The sequence below is a fragment of the Ammodytes marinus genome, assembly GCF_949987685.1.
Source record: "Ammodytes marinus genome assembly, chromosome: 14".
In the NCBI taxonomy this organism is placed as follows: Eukaryota; Metazoa; Chordata; class Actinopteri; order Uranoscopiformes; family Ammodytidae; genus Ammodytes; species Ammodytes marinus.
The window spans coordinates 14,050,604-14,076,536 of NC_137218.1; the positions used below are offsets into that span (position 1 = coordinate 14,050,604).

General features: G+C 42.7%; 1 protein-coding gene across 2 annotated transcripts; it reads left to right on the forward strand.

The window, feature by feature from the left end:
• The first annotated feature begins 1,734 nt into the window (after positions 1–1,734).
• Positions 1,735–22,308, forward strand: LOC307260958 (stAR-related lipid transfer protein 13-like). Of its 2 annotated transcripts, none has more exons than XM_080041365.1 (14): positions 1,735–2,285; positions 10,030–10,101; positions 11,050–11,131; positions 13,021–13,084; positions 13,683–15,007; positions 15,391–15,561; positions 16,054–16,213; positions 16,390–16,588; positions 17,520–17,733; positions 17,948–18,062; positions 18,744–19,025; positions 19,330–19,547; positions 19,949–20,125; positions 20,225–22,308. In XM_080041365.1, the coding sequence occupies exons 1-14, from the start codon at positions 1,847–1,849 to the stop codon at positions 20,328–20,330; spliced, it is 3,624 nt and encodes a 1,207-aa protein (XP_079897491.1). In that variant the 5' UTR covers positions 1,735–1,846; the 3' UTR covers positions 20,331–22,308. The 2 variants fall into 2 exon arrangements, with proteins under 2 accessions (XP_079897491.1, XP_079897492.1); XM_080041366.1 differs by lacking the exon at positions 1,735–2,285 and adding an exon at positions 8,437–8,547.
• The last annotated feature ends 3,625 nt before the right edge of the window (positions 22,309–25,933 follow it).

Genomic DNA, 25,933 nt, shown 5'->3' on the forward strand with positions numbered 1-25,933 from the left:
CTCAAATATGTACATATATTTCAGGATGTTGTGCATCCCTGGCAATAAAAACTTTGGATCTGGAATAAACTGTTTAAGAAATATAGCTTTCGGAAACCCCGGTGTGGTGTAAGTTGTGCCTTTGGAAAGAATACATTGTGCCATTCATATATATCTCATAAACTGTAATGCAAGACAAATCCATAAGACAATTATTTATTTAAGGTTTATTTAAAGTAAATATTTTACAAAGATTGAAGGTAAATTTTCTTAAACAAGACCTAGCAGATCTAGGTGGTTTTACCTGCAAAGCTCACAATGACAAAGTCACCATCATCATCTTTCTGGCCATCTGAACTCTTGTCAGTGGTGTCGTTAAGTGGAATGGAGATGTCAGTCTCTTCTGAGCTACTGTAGACAATCACTTTCTTTTTGGTGGTGACCAGCGTATACAGCCATGCCACTGGCACAACTCCCAGAAATGTACTTTGCACTAGTTGCTCCGTGCTTGTGGAAACAACTGCCAACTGACAATTATGTCTTTTATTTTTGTTATTGTTATTTTACTTCATTTTTGACCTACTGAATGCACTATGTACAGCACTTTGGACAGTGTAAATACATAGTATACTAGTGGTTCTCAACCTTTTTGACTTTTTACATGAAAAAACAGTGTCTAGTTTGGTACAGTTCTTCATCATGTTTTAGATGTGTATGAGTTGTTAGCAGCTCTAAAAAAAAGAAATACATTTCCCCTCCAAGCTTCTCACGTGGTTTAATTTCAATAATTATATTATTATGTTCAATAACCAATTATTAATCCTCTCACAACCCTTTCATATGTATATTGTGTCCATGTACTATATAAATAAAAAAGCTAGCTCCACGTCCTCCAACTAGCAGTACAAGGTTGCTTTAACAATAATGTCATATATTACAACTTAGCCACAGGGGTGATTTTTCTGCAGCGAGTACTTTCAGTTTTAATACTTCATAAGTTTTGTTTTGGACTTTAATTTCAATAATATGGATGCAGAGTTGCCGCTTGTAATGGAGTTTTTCAACATAGTGGTATTGGTACTTTTTCTAAGTGGATTTGACGTATGGGTCTGAGCACTTCCTGCACCACTGGGGATCAGTTGTGGTAAATGTCATGCTGAGAACATTTATCAATGGCATTAATTACTGTCCCACACTCAAATTTAGTAACAATGGGTTTACGGCTACGCACATTCCTCAGTGCAGTCTCACACACCCAAACACTCTCTATTGTGTTACTCTTTTCCATTAGCATATGGTCATTTGGAAAGCGTTTCTTCCTTTTGCCAGGCCTGTCCCACTCTCATCACATCTCCCATCCAAGATTTGCCTTTCTCTCTCACACACAAACACAAACACAAACACACAACTACACACACAGGCACATATCTGCACATTTGCCCGAGGCGTGTACCAAGTTGTGTCTTTGGCACAGCGTCAGGAAATGGGCAGCGCTCCTCGAGCTCTCATGCTATTGGCCCTCGGTCATGTGACTGAACGGGAAATCATTTTGTGGAAGCAGGAGTTTGCTAGTCTTCCTCCTATCTCAGCTAAGAAAGTCAGCGTGTGTGTGCAGGGCGGGGGGTGTGTGGGGACAACAACAAGGTCTGTCTTCTGAGTCAGGTGGTGCTATGATGAAGCATGTGTGTTTGTTCCACTGCGGTGAGTTGAAGGGAGGAGGCTGGCTGGCGGGCGGGCGGGGAGCTGATTCGGCTTCCAGTGAGGGCATGTTAGAGTAGACAGGAATTTAGAAAGGAGTGCTCGCACAAAAACTCCATCAGGAAGGGAGGAAGACTTAGAAGGTTAGTGAAGATCGGATTGTTATGTTATGGAGGCTGTGGACAGAAGAGTGAGTGTTATGGCAGAGAACGTGGACAGTGTTGCTACCTCATCACACCGAGTGACTGTTTCCTGGACTGGAGAGAAAGTGGAAGGTGTGAACACTAGTGCAAACGGGTTGGAAGGTGTTATCAGGACATGCAAGACGGAGAGTGCTGCTGACATCGCCTGTGCTGAGGACAGTGCTGCTGATCCTACACACCGTAGGAGTGTGGTAATCGATGGCCTATTGGAGCAGAGTTCCAATGAAGAGAGCAATGACTGTGACAGTGACGGGGACAGCGGCACTGAAAGCACCTGCCTGGAGGCCATGACACCTTACGGGAAGGACTACTACCTGAGGCTGGGCGCCAGTCCTCGAAGGCGCTCGGCCCTACGCCTCTCACGCATCATCGCCCGCAAGCAGCTGTTGAGAAGGTTGGAACAAGGTAGAAACACAGAGATAGAGTCATGGCAAAGTTACATTCATGTCTGTCCATGTGACTGATTTTTACAAAAGGGAAGGAATGATGTACATGTTTACCATCTGTAATTTAATTAAGATTTGACACTGCCATCATAAGGTTTAGCAATTGGATTGTTGAACTCTCCCTTGTGTGAAATTCCTGCTTCGCCTTCTGGAAAAACTGTCATACATTCAGAGGTGGAAGAGAGAGTTGGGTGCAGATAAAATTAATATAAGCTTTGATAAGGTATGTAACAAAGAAAGGACCCTTTTCTGAAGTAAAAGTAGTAACCGCTTCTATTTTCCTGTGTCAATGCTTTATGACTATGCTTTATCGGCAAGAGCTTACACACTACAGGTGGCCAACAATTCCTTCTGGTTTCCTCCGAAGATGTCTCTCATGAATCTTAAAGAAGTCATACCAAACCTTAAAGGACTGTGGTGGTGTTGTTGTTTTTGTCTACGCCCTGCTCCCCCCTCCCTCCATACCCACCCACCCACCCAACTCCTCAGCTTTGTATTCCCTGGTAACTTCCTCCACTTCCTGTCACGTGACTCCCGTTTCCCCCGGCGCGTAAACACAACATCCCATAGTTCATTTGGAGGTTTTTGGGCTGCTCCGTTGGCTACGTGTGTTGAGCTCATTGTAGAAGAAGAGTTACTACTCACCCTGTATTTCTGGGTGGGTTTTCCGGGTGTGTTTCGATGTAGGTATAAAGTATGTGTGTTTGTGTTGGCCATTGTTCTGATTGACAAGACACGGCGCATGACTCTAGTCTTATGGAAGGGTCAGACATTTTATTCTCTGCTGATTTATGTTGTCTCTGCAAGCCAAATCTCATATGAAGCATCTAAAAAAAAATGTGAAGGAGGAGAGAGAGAGAGAGAGAGAGAGAGAGAGAGAGAGAGAGAGAGAGAGAGAGAGAGAGAGAGAGAGAGAGATGACAGCTGTAAGCAAGCGAGGAATGTAGATTGAGAAGCAAGTTCATGCCTGTGCTGGTTTTGTGGCGATGATGGAACTTATTTCACTTTCATTCACTACCATTTCTCTTTCTTTACTGCACACACACACACACACACACACACACACACACACACACACACACACACACACACACACACACACACACACACACACACACACACACACACACACACACACACACACACATTTCTCTTCTCAGCAGCTGGTAGACTGTCAGAGAAACTTAAATAAAAAGAACTCAGTGACCTAGCCAAAATTACATCTGAAACTTCCCTAAAGCCATGATACGTGCCCACTCCTGCCATATAGATTTATATATACAGATACAGGACTATATACAGATGTGGAACCATTTTAACAGCGCTATAATCCATATTTTTATGATAATTATGTGTGAAATTAATATGTTTAACACAATCACGTGGTGTTCACTTACTACTAGGCACCAGACGGAAATCGGACGAGGATTGCAGGTTAGCATTTAGTCGTTAAAAAGCAGCATATTTCCCTCAGGAGTTGGTAGACATGCATTTGTTTAGGAAGTGAGTGAAAGAGAGAGAGAGAGACCGTTTGATGCACTGCGATGCGATAATGTATTTATAAGTGACTGTGTTGGATTAATAATGGTAAAATGATGATGGTGAAGCAAAGTAAACTTTGATTGAGTACCGTTCGGGTCTGCCTGCCGAAACTTTATAAAAAATTATATAAAAAATGATTGTCTTTTTTGCTTTTACAGTTCATTTACAAAAAATAAAAAAATGAGACTCATTCACAAGTGTCTCTGAGGAAGTGTAAAGCTTCATTGAAGCTGTTTCCTAAATCTGTACTTAATACTAATTCCAAGTATCAGGCTTTCAGTTTGCTGTCTGTTCACACTGGGGAAGAAAAGGAATAGAATCAAGATGGAATGCTTAATGTTTTGATTACACACAAAAAAAGGATGGACACTTATTTCCTGAAATGAGATACACAAAGGAAATGGAGGGGCTGCTCACAGCCGGAAAACATTTAATTGGAATTGTGTATCGTTGTAAGCCAGCTTTGTGAACACTCAACAAAACATTAACGGAATATGGGGGGTGGCAGTTACTCGGTCCGTGGGGACTTGCTTTGAGAACCGGCTAATGCCAAGTTGCCCTTGAGCAAGGCACCGAACCCCTAACTCCTTAGGGCGCATGACAATGTGAAAGCCCCATCTCTGTCCAAAATATTTCATTAGTTTTAAATTGGTTTGACTGAAAAGGCCATAACACAACTGTAATTGTTTCCATGCTCATCATTAGCGTTCAGTGACCCTATGTTTCCTCAATTGTAGAATTATGTTTATCACGCCTGTCTATATTTTCTTTAAGCCCTCAATTAGTTCAGTAACTCTCAATGATTTAGTAATATATCTATCATTCTCCGTTATGCTCACCATGACTACTATTCCTGTCAAACCACAAGGGCTGAACCCACTGCCAATCCAAACTGAGCTTTTTAAACGGTTCCTAAGCAGACGGTTTAGAATTAAGGCTATTAAATGGATAAGATTCGGCATGTACTTCTCCTTCATGTAAACGTAGCCTGAGGCCATTTAATCATTTTGATAGACATTTAAATGCACTGGCAAAACACATCGCTTCTACACCCTCTGCTGGATTATAAATGGCATTACCAAAAATACCACTTCACCACTTTAATGATCTAATCCTCAGTGCCTCAGTTAATAATCAACTGCTAAATCACAGCTGTCCTGTCGTAACACATTTCGCCTCCGGGGGCAGTCTAACCCCTGCAGTCGTCAGTCAGTCAGTGATGCACAGGAGACACTGCACCTGGACCCTGCACCAGTTTCACTCCAGTGTTGATTCCGTTTTACAGTGCATTCCTAAGGGCTCCACATCATCGCAGAGAAATAGTATGGGATGGGACAGACGTATTCCTCTTCAACGTCCCTCCCTCCCTCCCTCCCTGCCTCCCTCCCTTCCTCCCTCTCTCTCCCCTGTCACTCCTCGTCTGCCTTCCATGCTCCTTTTTTTTTCTTTGTGACCTTTTTAAACATGAAGGACTAAGTGCTTTAACTTATGTGGGAATATGGCTGCTTTCCAGACATCGCTTGTATTTGTGTGTGTGTGTGTGTGCGTGCGTGCGTGTGTGTGCGTGTGTATATGAGTGTAAGTTTGTAGGAGGACTATGACAGATTAGTTCATGCCTATGCAGTTTTGACAAACAATAAATTATCTCTTGGCTGTTCCTATCAGTGCTTTTAATCTCTTCTAGTTATCACATTGATTTTGGCCCCCCTTAGCCCATTGAAATAAACACAGTTTCAATATATAACTGTAACAAAAGTCCCACTGACATGCTAAGTCCAGGAACTTCCTGTTGCTGTTCTTAGCTCACATGCCGCTCCGGACGCCTGGGAAATTCAGAGCAGGAAATGATGTCACGCATGGCACTTCAGGGTCCTTGAGAGACCCAGTAAAAAGGCAGGCAGAACGCTAAAAGAAAAGGCTGTCAGTAAGTCAAGGCCGCTGGCATGGTACAATAGCGAGGAAATTAAAGGTATAGAGGAAAGACAGACGAAAAGGCACACTTTCTGTGAGGACATTGGGGTGCTTGTATTATGTGTATTATGAAACAGCCGGCATCCTTGTTATGTAAGGATTTACCTTACAGATCCTTTGTCCCTTCACATAGACAGCCATATTCACACACCCCGCACACAGTCATACACACACATACCATCTGCCCTCCCTGCTGTTGTTGTATGGGGATTGCTGCCTGTTGTCATATATTCTCCACAGCAGGGATGCAGCGACATGGGACAGAGCGAGGTAAAAGCACAGTAGGCAGCTTGGATTAGCACCGTCCGACTGTGTGCATTTGAGTGTTTTTTTGTGGCCCACTAATAACATGTTTGTGCACTAATTAATCCCTTGATTAAATTCTGACCGGATGAATAGTGGGGCTTTGTTCTCTCACTGACAGGAGCTGTTTGACACTTGGCACCTTGCTTTATGCACAAACAATGTGAGGAAGCACACCAGTTGTTTGTGTGCTTCTTGTGGGGACTACAATGGCCTTATACCTGTTTAAATACAACGCTAGAAATATTGAAGGGTTCTTAGCATTCAATCTATAAGTTATAAGATGTGTTTGGAAGTATTCTTTGTTGTTTAGGCAGTATACTTCAGAACAGTTATAAACAAATAATGAGTGCAGATTTAGAGCAGCATTTACTCTATTGTATTTTAATCCCTAAGGAAGGACTCAATCTCCTCTAACGTCATTGGAGGAGGTGTATTTTTCCTAGTAATTCTGCAAAAACAGAAATGCGCAACTTTTACAAGTTACAAGTTGATGTAAAAATATCATGATTGTCACTGATCTTCAGTAATTTCCTAATTAAGCTGGGCATTGTAGTTTTTAAGAAACATTACTCACCACATGAGCAAATTGTGCACTAAAAAGTATTATGACACCAACGTTGTATGTGCGATAGAATCCAAATAAACTACTGTGCACATGTTCACTGTTAAGGTGGAAGTTGAATATCAACCTGTGCAGCGGTGAGGCTCGCTGATGTGTTTTTAACGGACAATAATGGCGGTCTGTGTCACAGAGGAATGATACATTTTTGGATCAATAGGCAATAGGATCGATGTGTATGTCATTGGTTTTGATCTTTGCATCGAATTTGCTGACTCAAAGAAAATGTTTTAGAATATCACCAGACCACTTTAACATCTCTCCCTCTCCTGTTCTTTATCCGCGTTATCCGTTTTCTTTATTTATCCTTCAATCTCCAAAAAGAGTGAATAATCTTTCAAATCTCACATTCAGTAAATAAGCGGCTGCTGTGGTATGTCTTCCTCCCTCCCTGCGGTTTTCCCACAGGGTCTGTCCATCTCTCCCCCCCCCCCCCCCCCTCCCACAGCTGTCTGCCCTGCCTGTCTCATCCTTTTTTGCATTCTCTGACTCACTGGGGGCAACATCTGGACTGCGCTAAATGTCTTCGCTTGTGTGTGTGTGTGTGTGTGTGTGTGTGTGTGTGTGTGTGTGTGTGTGTGTGTGTTCTCCCACACGTTGCTCTGGGCCGCAGTATTCCACAGTTAACCTAAAGAAAGAGGGCGAGGTCGTAGTCTCCTTGCCAATCCTGTCCGTATAGGTTTAAGCTGACAAGTGAAGTTAGCATCCACAAGTCATCAGTGTGTGTCCTTGAGGGGTGTGTGTGTGTGTGTGGGGGGGGGGGGGGGGGGGGGGGGGTTTGGGGCGGATGCAAACGCCAGTTGGAATTAGCCATTTCCTCCATGGACGTGATGGGGGGACCACTGTAGCTCTGCTAGGCTCCCAAAGAAGATGTGGAGTTGGGGGCTTTCGAACGGCCTCTTGTATGAGCAAAGGGGGGAAAGAAAGGATGAGGAGGTTTTGAATGAAGGAAGCAAAGATGGATGGATGAAGGAACACGTGCAAGGGAGGATGTTTGTTAAGGCAAGGCAAGGCAAGTTTATTTATATATAGCACATTTCATACTCGGAGGCAATTCAAAGTGCTTTACATAAAATATTTAAAGGAAACAGAAAATAATAAATAAGTTAAAGAGGCTGAGAATAAGTGAAAATCATGGATGTTCATGAAGAATAAAATGAGCATAAAATAAACAGAAGAGTGAATTGTGTTAGATTGTGGAGCCAACAACTACGGTCTCCATTTTAAGCTTTATCAATGCAATTGCTAAATTCAGTTAAAAGCAGGGGTGAACATTAAAGCCTTTAGTTTGGTGTTAAAGGTAGCAGTAACAGTTTGGGCTGAACTAATATGTAAGAAAGGTCATGAGGGGGTGAGACAAAATAGAGAACAAGAAAGATAGAGGAAGAGTCCACAGAGGGAAAAGAAGGGTTAGAACTATTTCAACAAAGAGAGAAGAGAAGCAGAAAGAAGAATGACCAAGGAAAAGGTAGGAATCTAAAATAAGAGTGAGGGAGCTGTAAATATAGAGAGATCTCGTTTGTTGATTCTAACGAGGCAGAAAGTGTGCAAGAGAGAGGAGGTTGAGTAGAAAATGAGAGGGGAGAGGAAGGCTGCATAGGGCAGGCTGTAGAGAAGGAGGCAGAGTTGTAAACAAGAGGGCTGGGAAAAGGCAGCACACAATCGTTGTGCCACTTGATGGAAAGCTGGATGGCAGCGAAGGGGCAATGTGCCATGGGATGGAGAGGAAGCTTCAGACTGAGAAAATAGCAACATGTCATCACTGGCACTATGAAGGCTTCAAGTAAGTTTTCAGCTCCCTGCATTTCCTCAGATTTCTCCCTCTCTCTCTTTCTCTCTCTCTCTCTCTCTCCCTCTTCCTCTCTCTCTGGTCTATTTTCGGCGCTACCATATTTATTTTTCATGATCTGCCCTCCTCGCCATGCTTCGTATGTGATTTAGAGAGTTGGAGTTATGCGGAGAATGTTGGTGGAGAGAAGGAGAGATGTAATTGCTGGATTGCAGTGACAGGACTGTTCTTCTCATCTCTGATGGTGAAGACGGAGGCTATATTGTCCTGCTGAACTTGGTCCCCTGTGTTTCTGCTGCGGTACAGTTACACTTGCCAGCATCCCAAAATGAATGAGAGTGAATGAGATGGCTTGGGAAAGAGTATGACATAAGGGCAGATGCTGTAAAATGATGCAGGAATAAAGTTAAATTTTTTTGATGATAGTGGCATTACTGTGTTATTTAACAACTATTTGCGGAAAGTTTTCAGAGGATGTCCCTTAAACTTCCCAGTCAATCTCATACTTTTTCTGTATGTGTGTGTGTGTGTGTGTGTGTGTGTGTGTTTGGATGACGTGCACATGTTTCAGCTCATGTACGTCTCCAAATGTATTCCATCTTTTACAATGCAGATTTTTTTTATTTGTAAACAATTTCCTCATGTGATTGCCGGCACCATGAACTTTAAAAGTATTTGTCTGCACAAACTCTGCAGTGTCTGCTCACAAAGAAAAACGTACACTCACAAAAAACGTATACTCTCTCACACACACACACACACACACACACACACACACACACACACACACACACACACACACACACACACACACACACACACACACAAACAGACATGCACATGCACATTTCAGAGCTGCCAGTTTAGAAGTGTGAGCGAAACATATACTATAGCGGAAAAAAGCAGTAAAACAAATGCTTGTAAAACGTCTCGCGGCGCCGGCTGCGGCAGCACTTAATGGGGTGCGGTGCCATGTGTAAGGCCTGTTAAATTCATCCATTAGCGACGAAATCTGACTGCTGGTTTATCTTAGTGGATATGAAAGTACAGGATATATGATGTTAAGCTCTGTAAACTTGTTCCTTTGTCCTCTCAAGATAAGGAGGGTCACTCACTGGCTCGCTTCCAGCTTTTCCACCCTCACCATTCCAATGAATTCCCAGAGGAATATTTCATTCTTGGAGATGTTCCTCCACTGTGTGCTACACAATGCTATGGCTACAGAAAGCAGACACGTGCAATGCTATGCTCTTTATTTCTGTCTTCATTTATCTTTGAGATCTTTAAGCGTAGCCATATATTTAGAGTTCCAATACTCAACACTGCACATCAAATTTAAGATATAAATGTAATCAGTCCGTTGGAATTCTTCGCCATACGTTCCTTTCATTTTACAGGGAAGAACCATAAATGCCGAAATATAAATCATCGTGTTTGCTCAATGTACCTCAACTGCTTTTGTTTTTTGCTCTACAGAGATTGAGGCTAAGGAGGCTTGTGATTGGCTTAGAGCAGCGGGATTTCCACAGTATGCCCAACTCTATGAAGGTAAAACACACGCACGCACACACACACACACACACACACACACACACACACACACACACACACACACACACACACACACACACACACACACACACACACACACACACACACACACACACACACACACACACACACACATACACACACACACACACACACAGCTGCCTTGTTTCACACAGCCTTGCCCCCTTCAAATCTTCTCCTTTTGTTTATTCCTGCTTCTGTTTTTTCTTCTCTCTCCCCTCTGTCTAATTTTTTCCATAATCTCTCTCTCTTTCTCTTTTTCTTACATCCCTCCATCTATGCATCCCCGTCTTCTGGGCCGATGCGTTCTATTTCCAGGCTTCAGTTCCTGTGCAGAGGGGAGGGGTCATGGGAAAGGCCTTGCTATCACTGCTGGGACTCTCTCTCTCTCTCTCTCTCTCTCTCTCTCTCTCTCTCTCTCTCTCTCTCTCCCTTTCCCTGTCATCAGCTCACCCACAACACTTCGTCCAGTCACCACCTTGTCACAGCCTGCATTTGATACTACTTCCTATCTCTTTATTTCTTCCTTCCTTCTTTCCTTTTGTTTCCACCTATCTGAAAAACCTACAGGCGTTCATTCATGTGATGATCATCGGGTCTGTTACAGTTGAGGCACAAACAGGAAATGGCCCCAGTAATCTAAGAAGTAGCTCTTAAAATGCAGCAGTCCACACACGCACACACACACACACACACACACACACACACACACACACACATACACACACACACACACACACACTGCGCTTTTCTGAGAAGGACTGCTTAGAGCTCTGGTAATGTTGGGTCATGGCTGCCGACTTCTGGGACACCGTGGCTTCAACCGGGCATAGAGAATCTGCTGTCTTCTGTCAGTCATTAACAAACTAAACTCAATGCCTTGTTCTCTCTTTTTTCCTCTCTCTCTTCCACTCTCTCTTACAGATTCCCAGTTCCCGATTGATATTTCCTCAGTGAAAAGGGACCATGACTTTTTGGACCGGGATCTGGTGGAGCCTCTATGTCGGTGAGCACATGCAGCTGCACAAACACACACATATACAGTACATGCAATACTGTACCAATTGCACATGCACCCGTACACGTACAGACCATTATCTCTAGTGTGTACATTCAACACCAGAATCACACCCTGCATTCCCATACCCATAATTCCCTGCTCTTGAGTATGGTTGAAAAAGATTTAGGATTTCCAAATTCTTGTGGTCAGATGCAGCATGCTTAAAAATACCTATGAAAAATACCCGGATCCCTACTTCATACAGTCAGGATTTTTAGGGTGCTTTTTGGGCAATTCTGACCCACAATCCATTGCGTACCTGAAGTGACGTTACATCGACTGAGCTTCCGTATGAAAACAACCGGGGATGCCAAGGATATATAAGCAAGATGGCAAGATCAAGGTGCAATGTTATTATAATGAAATAAATAAAGTAAAAGTATGTCCCAATCATATGCCTACTGCATGCGAACTAGATTATTTTTATGATCAGCTGTAGTATGTAGAATGGAAAAAAGAAAGAGTATGCAATTTGGTACGCAGCCAATGATTCCTTCTCTAACCCCCCCACCCCCACCTCCCCATGCCCCCTGGTTCTGTAGTCTGACTTGTCCCTGTGGCCTGGTGCTAACCGCTCATCATGTGGATGTCTGACCCCTTAGCCTAAATGAAGTCCCCATCCCTGTCTCGTGCTCAGACAACCCAGGCTTTGATCTGGTCACCCCCCCTCCCCTCTGCCACGCTCTGATCTCCCATTCAAAGAGCACAGACCCTCAGGGGGGCAGAACAGGGTGGTAGGGGTGGGGGGTTCCCAGAATGAGTGAGGGGATAACAGTGTGTTCCACCAGATGGCTCTGAGTAGTGTGTGTGTTTTAAGTCCCTTTTGCCTCACCTCTATGATCTGACTCTTTCACATCTTCTCTTATTCTCTTCTCATTGATGTTTCCCCCCTTGCCTGCACCGGCATTCTTTCCTCTTATCTTTTGAATTCTCCACTCTGTTTCTCAGCCACACCTCTCCAATGTCTATGGTAGAGGAGGGTGTGGTAATTATAGCATTAGTGAGTCCTGACAGCTATATTGTGAGACACTACACACACACACACACACACACACACACACACACACACACACACACACACACACACACACACACACACACACGCACACACACACATACACACACATGACATCCCTGGACATGTGAAACACACACATCATATGCTCTCTCTTGATTGTAATGTTTGTCGCTCTTAAAATACTTTTTCTTCTTAGAATTGTTGACATTTCAGATTATATACTCATAATAGCTAGAATGCAACGTGTATGAGGCACAGAATACATGCACCTTCAACTAGAAGGAATTGTTGATACCAGCCTGTAGCAGAAATACAGGGTGTGGAGACTCTAAGAGCTCCCCCTGTATATTTTCCAACTTAAATTTTTACTTTCAGCTAGAATGGCAGTTATGATATGACAGCTTGCTTCTTCTTTATTGGTGTTTTTCTGGTTTTATATGTGGAAACAATCAATCCCGTGTCTGCCTGTGTGTATGAGAGGACAGAGGAATAATAAACACTAAACAAAGAAGGGTTTTTCACTGTGTCCTATTAGAGGCTTAACATCTTTCAAATGCAAGCCACCGAAACATGATTTTAATGATCCCATCTTATCAAAGCCACCAACACACAGAACCCCACCCTCCAAACAGTGGCTGCCTTCTTCACACATCCCAGAAGTGTAGAGGGGGTAGTACAGCCTGCACAGAGACTTTTTGGTAAGGAGGTTGCCCCCAGCTCTCCAGAGTTTCACAGTGCACACAGTCAGAAAGGCAGAACATTTACCAGCACTAGCACATTAGTCTGATTTGTCTATGTGTTTATCTGTGTGTTGCAGACGTCTCAATACTCTCAACAAGTGTGCCTCTATGAAACTGGATGTCAGCCACCCCAAGAAGAAAGTAAGAACATTTTGTTTTCCAAATGTAAAACATAGTCTTAGCGATCTCTTGTTTTAGCTGATGACTTTTGTCTTAAAATGTGATACAATGAAAGTCGCCATTCTTGCTATGTAGACTTAAACTCTGACTGTAACTAGAGTCACTCAAACTGGATTCATTAAGAAACTGACTCTGAACCAGAAGTTGAGTTAAATGGACAATGTTCTGATCCAAGGTGGATCTTTCGCAAGTTGTGCCCATATACAATTTATACCATTAAATGATATAGATATTGGTTTGGAACTGGATTAAACATCTGAAATGAAACCCTCTGGGTCCTGCTCTGCCTCCACGTGAACTCTGGTTAGGGTCAATGTGAACACTAATCAGAACAGATCAAAACTTTGTGCTGTGGATAAATGACCAACAAATTCAAAAGCAAAACTAAACATGAAATACATTTCATGTGACACTGCGTTTACAACTCTTTATTTATTTGAAGTAAATCCTAAAAAACAGGCTAAACCAAAAACTCTTACGTATGACCCACAACCTAAAGATAGTAACTCTTAATTGTAAGGACTCCTGTACCTGATACCTTCTCTATCATTCCTGATAGGGTGAGGACTCTGATGAAGATGACCCGTTGGCTATCAGTAAAAGGTGGACGTTCGAGTGGAGCAGCCGGCGTTGGTCTCGGCTACAGGACTTCCTATTGGACGGTGCCGATGACATCAGCCCTACGGGTCACAGGGGGGACGGTCTGCGCAGCACGGTGAGCAGTGAGAGCGTGCTGACGGACCTGAGCGAGCAGGAGATCACAGAGATCTCCTCGCTGCACAGTGAGGACTCAGCCTCCGCCATGCCTGACTCTATATCCATGGCTTCTCTCTCCGCCTCCTACCAACCGCCCAGTAACCTTCCACACTACAACTCCTTGCCCATCAAGAGCGGCCGCCACGGCTCGGCGGGGCGCAGTAAAGCCAAAGAGTTTCTGCGTCGCATGGAACTGATGCGCACCTGGGGGCCGTCTACCAGGCGCAAGAGTTCCAACCGCAGGCCGCCTCTAGTGATCAGCGGGCCCGTGTTACATGGGGAAGAGCCTCGCGCACTGCAGGTGCTCCAGTGTACTCCCATCAGCCAATTGGAACATGGCTCTAAGAACGAGGACCAAACCGACAGTGACATTTCCCCTGTCTTCCTCACCAGTGATGGTAAAGACCAATCCATGGTGAGCGTGAGCCTCGGCAGTGAGACCGCTGCACCCGTTGCTGTTTTGAAGGTGCGCGCGTGTACGATGCCCCGCACTACTAACAAGAGAAGCAGCATGTATCTAGAAGATATGGAGCTGCCTTCTTGGGGCAAGAGGACCGAAGGACAGAGCCAGTTTGGCAGGAACCAGTTCCGCTCGTACGAAAACCTCCTGGTTCACATCCCCAAAGACCACAAACCAGGCACCTTTCCCAAAGCTCTGTCCATAGAGAGCCTGGCGCCTTCCCCCGATGACAGGAACAATAATGGCTCCCGCTCAGGGGCCCGAAATTCTCCAACCAACAACAGCCTGGGTGAGCTTTGGTCGGGCAGAGCTCTGTCCAAGAAGCCCCCCTGTCCCGGAGCTCCTCGGGGCAGCAGGGTGAGTGTTTATGACAACGTGCCGGGCTCCCACCTCTACGCCAGCACTGGAGACCTGCTGGACTTAGAGAAAGAGGACAACCTGTTCCCTCACCTGGACGACATCATCCAGCATGTCAGCGGCCTGCAGCAGATAGTGGACCACTGGAGCCGCAGTGTGCTGCCTGAGGACGAGGGGGAGGAGGAAGGGGAGGGCCGGACCACCCCCAGTGAAGGAGAGAGAGACGGGGTTTCCCTGAACGACACAGATTCCACAGGGACCAGTCGAGAGAGGCGGGACTCTGGAGTCGGTGCCTCGCTGACAAGACCACGGTGAGTTAGCTGTGGAGTGATTGAAAAGATTACTTTGGTTTGTTACAAGTGGGGTCTCATTTTTGTAGTTTTATGTAGTTTTGGCTCTCGATGTAATTGGTTTCGTAACATCGTAATCCCCAAAGTAATCGCTGAGATCTCCTTACACTCTGACATGGCAACAAGGCAAGAAACAAGTCAGACAGGTTGTAAACAAGCCGATGGTTATTTTATACCAGATTATACCCAGATCTCAGCAATTATTATGTTTGAATACAACATTATCATTGGAGATAAGAAGGATGGCAGAAACAATGATAGAAAGACCCAAGTTTAAGTCCTTTACATTGACTGAGTTACTTTGTGTCTCTAATACTTTATCGATACTTTCTACCCTACCCTAGTCTACGATGGCCCAGTTTCAGGACCTCAGATCATCTCAACGAGCCAGCGTCTTCAATGCAGATTAATAACCAATCAGCAGGCCAGCTCAGTCTGCTGCAGAAGTTCTCTTTGCTCCGCCTCACTGCCATCATGGAGAAATACTCCATGTCTAATAAACATGGCTGGACATGGTGGGTACACAAGCTGCCACATACATACATAAATATAGATTCTCAAGTCTTCTTCCAATGTGTTTCTCCACTTTTCTCTACAATGTTGCTATTAGCCCATATTTTATGAATTGATTCATACTTTATGAAATTTACAGGGTGTGATGTCAGACAGTCTAGACAGAAAGCGGATAAAACAGCAACTAAACTTCTGTTTTTACTGCCTCATTATTTTGAAATCTCCCATGCCAACATAAATTCACAATGTCTACTTAATCCACTACCCTGACAACGGCTTCTACAATTGGTTTGTGCATGATTAGGCCGTCAAATGCGCCAGTGTTGGTCAAAAACTGACTTAAGGCCAGTTTTTAACGATATGTCCTGCTCGTTTTTTACTATCCCCCATGAGGGACATTCTGTTGACCAGCATCCTATGTGAAAGATAATGAAAGCGTATGCCGCTCTTTCTCCCACACACTTCTCTAATTGCTTTCTGTCTATCGCTCCAAGGTCCGTGCCCAAGTTTATGAAGCGCATGAAGGTGCCCGACTACAAAGAGAAGAGTGTGTTTGGTGTTCCCCTCATCATCCATGTCCAGCGCTGTGGCTTTCCGCTCCCTCTGTGTTTACAGCAGGCCCTCGGCCACCTCAGAACACACTGTCTGGACCAGGTTAGAGAGACAGTTGTAAAATAGCTTTTACGAGTCTGAATCGGAGTCTGTACAATCTATCTGACACATAGAGCTAAAATGTTATTTACATTTTACTATATGAGGCAACTGAATTAAAGTAAATTAGTACCTTTTTTCTTTTTTGTATCTCCCCCCTTTGGCGTTATCTGTCTCAGGTGGGATTGTTCCGCAAATCGGGTGTGAAGTCTCGTATCCAGGCTCTGAGGCAGCAGTGTGAGCTGTCCCCTGACTCTGTGAGCTACGAGGACCAGTCAGCCTACGATGTGGCCGACATGGTCAAACAGTTCTTCAGAGACCTGCCAGAGCCTCTGTTGACGAGCAAGCTGGGGGAAACCTTCCTCCATATCTACCAGTGTAAGTTTGTTACCGTAAAGTTGGCAAGTTTTCTATTATTTAGAGTTGCAAATGATAGTGTATGTACAATTATAATCCCAGTTTCTTTCCGCAGGTTCTATATGGCGGTAATTCTAAATGTAGATTTGTACGACTAACCAGTAGGGCTGTGCTAAAGAATTGATACAGCAATACTTTGTGATATTTAATTTTGTGATATTTATATCGATTTCTAGCAGCACAAATCAATATTATTAAAAAAATAACGGGTATAAGACAACAACCTCCACTGATGTAGATGTCGCAGTATGGCTAGTCGCCTCGTCAGGTTTTGAATTTGAATAAAAGTTTTGAATTCTATTTGCTTTGACTCAATTTGTCTGCTGAATTATCAATATAATCGTGATGTGATGTATTGAGACCACCCAGATCATACACAGCGACTTGTTTTTTAGCTCTGTTTTTACAGTTTCCGTGAACTATCGCAATATGCACCGTATCACAATCTATCGTTACATAATATGGTGACCCATATATCTGGATGAGTATTGTATCGTGAATTTCTTGCCAATACCCAGCCCTACTAACCAGTAAATGTATCATATTAAGTTCACAACTGATAGCAGTGTAAACAGCAGGTACAGAAACAAAACAGTGTTTAATTACTGAATGTATGATTATATAAAAGGCCTGTGACATTTTCTTTGATCCATCGTTTTTCTCTCTCTTCCTCTTCCACTTTTCTGTTTACCTTTTTAACCTGTAATTTTTTTTTTTTTTTTTTTTTTTATTCGCTTTGGCAATTTGTCTGCCTGTATTTGTTCTATGTTTTTGTTTTAAATGCAACTTCTATTTCTAATCTTGATGTATTGTGTGCCCCTGTAAAGCACTTTGAATTGCCTTGTGTCTGAATTGTGCTATATAAATAAACTTGCTTTCCTTTTGTCTTCAGATGTCCCAAAGGAGCAGAGGCTGCAGGCCGTCCGAGCAGCCATCTTGCTGATGCCTGATGAGAACAGGGAGGTTCTGCAGACACTGCTCTGGTTCCTGCGTGATGTGACTTCCCTGGTGGAGGAGAACCAGATGACTCCCATGAACCTGGCCGTTTGCCTGGGACCGTCACTCTTCCACCTCAGCATACTGAAGAACGAGACACTGTCGCCAAGGTGCATACACTTATTTCACTCTATGTAAATTGGCCACCATGACAAAATCAAGGGTCTCTTCCATGCTTCTTTGAGGTAATGTTCAGGTATGCATAAAGGCTTTATGTACAGTATGTTTGATGGTCTGATTTATTTTAACCTTCATTCTTTCATCCTTCTATTTAGATGCTTATTTATGTGCTGCATTTTCTGTATTTAATTTCGACCCTTTAAGGTCAATCCAGAAGAAGTACACCACGGGCCGGCCCGATCAGAAAGACCTGAGTGAGAACCTGGCTGCCACCCAGGGCCTGGCACATATGATCATTGAGTGCCATTGTCTCTTTCAGGTCAGGATGATTTACTGCGCTATTTGATTGCTTGTGCTTTATCTGCACACGATGGGTTGAGAGCTACATTTAGAGGGTTGTTTCCATTAGAGGGGAAAAATGATCAAACAGACTGACAGTGAGGTTGCACTGTTTATTGCGTAGTAGACTAAGACATGATGCATGGCCACGTTCTTTATAATAACTGACTATGTGAAGTGGAGTGATGCTTCCCCCTCCTGAGTTGTTATTATCAAAGGCCATGGTATAATTGTGTTTAATGAGCTCATCTCGTCAAGTGTTAATCATCACAACACCAAGGCTGTCTTGTACAAGGGTGTACAGTGTATGCTGCTGCTGTCAATAAAAACATCTGTTCAAGAAAAACAGGAGTGATCACCATGCATATTTTAAGTGAAGTGAATGCAGTTTTTTTTTATGTTTTCCTGAGAGCAGAATGGTTTAATCTTCTTAACCTGCAGAGGATAAAGTCATTATTTAAAAAGTGACCAGCGTTGGTTCTTTTGTAGTATTGTGCCATTTAAAATGGTATTAGAAGGTTTTGTACCAAAATAAAAATACTCTGCAAGAGCTGCTATATTTAATGTTTTAATCTCTGTCACATCTGTGCATATATGTTATTTGTAGACCCAGTAGAATTGTAGTTTGTTGTATTAATAAATGTGTTGTCTGTTCCCCCAGATCCCAGAGGAGATGGTGACCCAGTCTCGTAACTCCTACATGGAGGCGGAGCTGATGGTGCCCCCGCTGGACGAGCTGTGCAAGGCCCATGAGGAGGAAGGGGAGGTGGATGAGGACGAGGAAGAGGAGGAAGAGGAAGGGGAAGGGGAAGGGGAAAGAGAAGGATCCTATCACGTGCACCTAGAGAGGCTGATCCAGAGTCTGCTGGAAGAGGCCAAAGAGAAGAGCAAAGGCTGGGTGTCTCGCTCAACTACTGACCACACAGAGCTGGCATTTAAAAAGGTATGCTGCTTGTGTAATATAATGGGGTTTAGACTAGAGAGGCAGGAGAGACAGAAAGAGAGAAGAGGGGAAAACAGGGAATATCTGTTTGTCTTTACACAGGATGACATTTCATTACACGCTCACTTTCAGTTGTCACAGAAAGTAAAACTCACTGATTAACGCTGAGGTTTAGTGAGCTGATAAAAGGGATTACGAAAAGTATTTTTAATTAAACACATCTCTCTGCAAATTACATACAATCAGATAAGGTATAAATCTGTGTTACATAAAATCTAAAACTCATAATGTGCCTGTGTGTAAGGTGGGAGATGGTAACCCTCTAAGGCGGTGGCGAGTTTGCCTGGAGGTGTCGGCAACTCCCAGTGAGGTACTGCATCGGCTGCTGAGAGAGCGCCCCCTGTGGCAGACTGAAGTGGAAAAGGAGAAGGTGCTGGAGACGCTGGACAAGCAGACAGACGTGTACCAGTACGCCTGCCACAACATGGCACCTCAACCCGGCACTGACTACGTGGTACTAAGGTCAGGGTTAATGAATTAAAATGTTTGCGTGCTTTCTGTACTTTTGAATGTTACAATGCAAAACAACCTGGTCAAAATCCTTTCCAAAATAACACTTTTATTAAAATAATCTTGATAGTAAATAGTATATATTATATACTGTATATATATATATATATATATATATATATATTTATGTATATATTTTATTTTTGTTGACATCCCCCTGTGCTCAAACCATTTTGCATCGTTGTTTTTATCGACCAACAAAATAATCTTCTGATTGGTCGATTATAAAAAAAATATTCTTAGTTGCAGTCCTAATGATAAAAACATTATTTCACATTCCCACATTAAATGCCTGACAAAGCTCTTTGCCTTTTCTCTCTTTATTTGTCTTTTTCTATTCCCTGCCCCTTCAGATCATGGCGCACAGACCTGTGTAAAGGCTCCTGTGTGCTGGTGTGTGTGTCCATTGAACACGATGACGGCTCGCGCATGGGAGCAGTGAGAGGGGTGGTGCTGGAGTCGCAGTACCACCTGGAGCCCTGTGGGATTGCGAGGACTAGACTCACACATATCTCCAGAGTGGACCTCAGGTGTGTGGGGGTGGATTACGAGTGTTCTTATATGGTTAGGCTTTGATAAGCATTGCAATTGTGTCATTAATCTGCATTATTTGCTACTACTTGTTACAGGGGAAGATCACCAGAATGGTACAACAAGGCCTTTGGTCACCTGTGTGTTAATGAAGCCCAGAAGATCCGCTCCTCCTTCCAAGCTGCTGGTTCAGACGATCACTGATGCCTGAAGAACCCCAGAAATGAAGCTTTGTCTTGGGGTCACATGGCAGAACAGCAAAGGCCTGAGAACCAGAGACCCGGCCTAGGAGGAGACTCATACAGGCAGTGGACTATGTGTGTGTCAATGACTGTAGCTCAGTACAGGGAAGACAGAGAAGGGAAGAGAGTTCTTTGTTGTGTATTCCACAAAATCTTCATTACGTGTCTTCAAAAAACATATCACTGCTTATTTATTTCAAGCCATTTTCTTTGCAACACAAAACAAACGTTGGTTCAATGCCAAAATATGAAACAACAAATTGGATCTTCTTTGAATAGCTGTTGATGTTTCGTATAATTGCCTCGTAACCCATGTGCATTATTAGAGGGAATGCCGTTGTGTAGACAGAGTATTATCGGTAATTATTGCTCTGGGATTTTCTTCCAAATCCTCATTGCAAAAAACAAGAAAAGAAAAAAAGACTGCCTAATAATGCAGCTTGAGATCATGAAAGGGTTAACGTCTTATCAGCAAATAAAACCTAAACATAACTATAACTGATATTGTAGTACATACGATAAAAAAATTGCGCAAAAGTTACTCATATTTATAATTGGATTGTTTATCTATCTGAACTCCTATCTAAAATGTCACATGGCCTGCCAGTAGAATACACATGATTAATTTGATTAAAACTGCAGATATTTTATCGAATAGCACAAAACATTCACCCCTGATCTGCTTTTATCGCAGCCAATCTAAATCGACATCACATAAACAACACCGACAATATCCAATGCCGCCTATTGCAGCCACAATTTAATTTAAATTGACCAATCTATGAACTATCTACTGATCTACATCAACATTTTCACCTCTTACTAAGCTTTATACTCCTCATATATGTCCACATTTTAAAAATACTTAATAATGATCGAGCCGTTTACATGTAAGCTTAAGATGCAGACATTTAAGTTCTCTGTGTCAATTGGAATTGACCAGGCCCAATATGGGTAGCCTACATGTCTGCCTTACATTTTTTCAGAAGTGCACTAGTTCAGGAAGAAACAAGTAGCCTACATAAGGTTGTTGATCAAAGGCAGGGGTAAAAAAAAAATATCGGGTCCATAAATGTGCTTAAACCATATAATGGATACATTGTGGTGGATATCACTGTTGATGTATTCACTATTTTCAGTGTTAATCTTATCTAAATGTTATTTTAGTTATTATTGTCATTATATTGATGTATAAGGTGCCGCTATTGTTTTTTTTATTTCTGCTGTCATGTTATACAATGTCTAAGACATGTAACCATTTCACTGCTTCTGGGAAGCATGTTTGAAATTGTGTGTGTGTGTGTGTGTGTGTGTGTGTGTGTGTGTGTGTTTGTGTTTGTGTTTGTGTGCGCATGGATGTGCCCGTGAATCTGCATTTTCGATATGCGTACAGCCTGTATTGTATATATGTTTCTATATATATATGACTCTCTGTGCCAGCAGATCAGACATTATAGCTTTTCAGGGTCTTCCTATCATATTGATATGCTGAAATGTGAACATTTCCACACACCGTCCTACTAAAGCAATAGCAGAGTAAAGCTTGCTCCGCCAAGGAAGCTCTTTTTTTTTGTTGGCTGTAGGCAGCGTTGCTATGGTGTTGCTATGATACAATATCTCTACAGTGCCACCAAACTCCTGCGTAGATGCTGTTTACTGGGGAACAGTGTTGCACGTGTGTGTGTGTGTGTGTGTGTGTGTGTGTGTGTGTGTGTGTGTGTGTGTGTGTGTGTGGGTGCGTGGGTGCTTGTGTGTGTGTGTTTGTGTGTGTGTGAGTGTGTAAATATGTGTGTATGAGAGAGACGAAAGGACAGACAAAGAGTGAGTGGATGACTCTGACGTGAGCCCTCGGCTGTGTGGTGGAGCGAGGCTCCAAAACCTAGCTGAGTAGCTGAGACCAGGGTGATATTTTTGCTTGGTTATTTCTGAGAAAGTGACAAAAAAACACAAACATTGTTTCTAAACAAGAGAATAAAAAATAAAAAAAAATAAACAAAAAAATTGTCTTCTGTAGGAAGGGTTGTCCAATCTATTAATACCAATACATGTTCTGCATATATCACTCGTAATATTTACCTGGTTATGTGCTCATGTGTCCATTGAGTGGTGCTGTTGTCCTGCTGGAGACTGAAGGTCAAGCATGCAATGGAAAGTGTTTTTGTAGATAACTGAGTGATGGAAGAGTCATCAAAGCATCAGAAAGGTTCCCTCACTAAAAGACATTTAGCCTGTTCTCTCCCTGCGTACTTTCAGTGGATGGATATGTAGGAAACTAAAACCTGCACAGCTTGGATCAATATTCCATCACATTTAACTACTTAGCCGTGTTAGATGGGGACTCTCACAGAGGGCAGTGACGCTGTTTGAATACAGACGCTGCTCTCTCTCTCTCTCCTTTTTTCTGTAAGAATTTTAGTCCTAACACAGCAATTTGTTAAACGTTGCTTCATTAACTTCTGCCTATAATTTAACATGTCAGTGGTTATATGTAGAGAGCAGGGCACACTGTTGCAGCTCCTGAATGTCAATAATTCTCTGCACTGTGGGTGTTCTTTGGCTCCACTATCCCATGGATTCTGAAAATTATCTTACAAGATAAAGCATGAAAAAAGATAAAGAAAGCATTAATGACAAGGTCTCGCACAGCCTCACCAAACTACAGCTAGTAGGCTATGACAAGGTGAATCTATCATTGAATTTCAGATTTATTTAATGGCAGCAAATAAGCAGAGAAATATGAAATCGTGAACACATTGGTTACTCCAAAGAGAGTGCAATTGTATATGAAAGTGCTCCCTCTAAATCAATATAGGCTATAGTAGCTATAGTAGTTACAAATGCAGAGGGCGTACCGCATTTTGCAGGTTGACCCTGCAAAATGATTTAAGGGGGACCTCTTCTGGAGAAAACAGGAAGTGCAATTCCCACGAAAGCTTACTACCACTATTTTTATACTATCTATATATGCTACTACCCCTGTCCAATCATGGACCATTAGGCTACATTACATATTTTCCTCCCTCGGAATTAATATCAATGGACAGAGGAGAGCGACTGTGTTCCATAAATATAAGGAGTATGCATGACTGAATAGTAGGCCTAGGCCTACATGCTATGGCTGTAGTAACTTTATTATTCGGTTATCTACCCTAACCCTATTCTAATTAGGTAATTACTACAATTCCCATAAATTGAAGGCTTTGGGGAATGTAAACATGTCAGGAAGCTAGCTGTAAGGTGCTACTTTAGCCCCGTTTTTTGTTAGCCTATAGAGATGTGAACATTTACACCAAATTGGCTATGAGCAGTAGGCCTATGACGAATAAAGGCCTTTGCACACCGGGCGCGACGCGAATAAACGCAACGTAAAAGCGAATGTTTTGAAATGTGAATTTTGTCGCGTCTCACTTTAGAAGCGACGTCCCAGAAAAATCGAACTCTGTTCGAAAAAATTAAAAACGCAAATTCGCGATGCGAAATGACGGCGCTGGTGTGGAAGCTTGTGTGCAAAGGCCTTTAAGGTGCATCTTTTTTCTATGGTTTGAAGCAGATGTTATTCGCTATGGACATCGGAGGAACGTCCTCGAGTAAGTTACCCTGAATATTTGCCAAATATAGGGGAGAACAGGGGAATCTGAGGCATCGGGTAATGTGAGCCACCCCCTGTATCTAGGCAACGGAAAACATTTGTGGTCATGTGAGATATATGTTTTCAAGCCCCTCTCATTTCCCCTTGGCCATGAAAGAGAGGACCTCATGGTGCTGTGGTAAGCATGTTTTTTTCACCAAAATAGGTATTTTGCATGTAAAAGTAAATTTTCTTGCTGTCAACTTAATCAACTGTTGTGCCAAAGCAAATGTATTCACGTAGAAAAACTTCTATCATACTTGATGAACCATGTGATGATATTAGCTAAAGATTTGCCTGAAATGCTAAGAGAGGTAGTTTTTTCTCAAATTGTCATGGTGGGGGAAAGTGAGCCAAATGCTGTGGGGGAAAGTGAGACACTGTCACTTTCCCCCACCATGAGGCACAAGTTAAGTTTAGTCTTAAACATATTTTAATGTAATATTACATGACATATGTTTTATTTTAATGTCATGCACATTGTAGAAAAGCCATCATGCCAAGGAAATACACCAAGAAGACGACCTGGGGCAACCACACGGAAAGAGCACCTTCTCATCTTTCCCTGTAACCTTCAGGGCTGGAATGTAGAGTAGGCCTAGTTGTAGAGCAGGGGTGTCAAACTCATTTTGGTTCGAGGGCCACATACAGCCTCTCTGATCTCAAGTGGGCCGGACCAGTAAAATAATGGCAAAATAACGTACATATGTCAACTCCAAAATGTCAACTCCAAATCGATAGCTTTGTTTTTCAGTTATATGCTTTATAACTCAGCCTACATATGTAACCTACATTATCACGGATCACAACGGATCTCTGTAGCCCCCAGGAAATGTTTTAGTAAAGGTTGCTGCTGGCCATGGGAATAGGAGGTGCGGCCCAAAGTTTTGGGGGTATTTTGCTCAAAGATGCCAATACGCACTAATGAAATAAACAACTGGTTATTTGAATACACAAATACAACAGGCACTGACCTTACAGTTGTCCAATTTTGTTTACTATATGTACAGGGACACATTTTGTGCAAACATGCAGACAGTACAAAATACAATTAAATAAAAGTGCAACTTCTACTGTTTTGATTTATTTTTAAATACAGAGGTTATTTGTCGTTTTGGAATACGTGTTTCCCAATTTAATAAAATTTTAATTTAACTTACTTTTTTTTTAAATGCTCAGAAATGTGTGCTCTACAAGTCGCGGGCCGGATGTTAGACACCACTGCCTTAGACACTTGACACAATCAATCATCAATATTAGCATGCTATTTGGCCACATATATTGGCCTATTTACAGCCCTCAGAAAACTGACAGCTCTTCTTAGATGCAAGTTCATCAATTCATGGCTTAAAATCCTGAGCTGTAGAACTTTCAGCAGACATTCCTAGCTGTAAGCCACGTAAGTTTCCTAACAGTTGGGAGCGTATGCGACGTGCGGATATGGCACAGGCTCCATGAAGAAGAATTTTTTTCTATTTATTTATTTATTCGGAATTGATTCAAATCGGCCGAATTGATTCACGGGCCAGATCAAAACGTGTGATCAAAACGTGTCGCGGGCCAGATTGAGTTTGACACATGTGTTGTAGAGTATGACAGGCTGATGTTAGAATCCAGTTGGGTCTTCTCCTGTGTTCTGAGTCCCAGGCTGTTCTCGCTGGTTCTGATTTTCCTATGCTTTGACCCCCAGACACTAGCTGGCTCTAAGGGTCCTGTGTTCTGACCCCCAGACTGTGTTCCAATCTAACTGGTTCTATCTTTCATTTGAATCTTATTAAAACCTTTTGAATTATAATATGTTGTATTTTTGTTCAGAGTTACTTTCAAGTGTTTAGAAAATTTGCTTTGCTTAATTGACCAAACCCCATCATTCTTTTACTAGTCAGACATTAGTTCTGGAATGTGTGGCTACTGGCTAGCTTTCAGGATTCTAACTG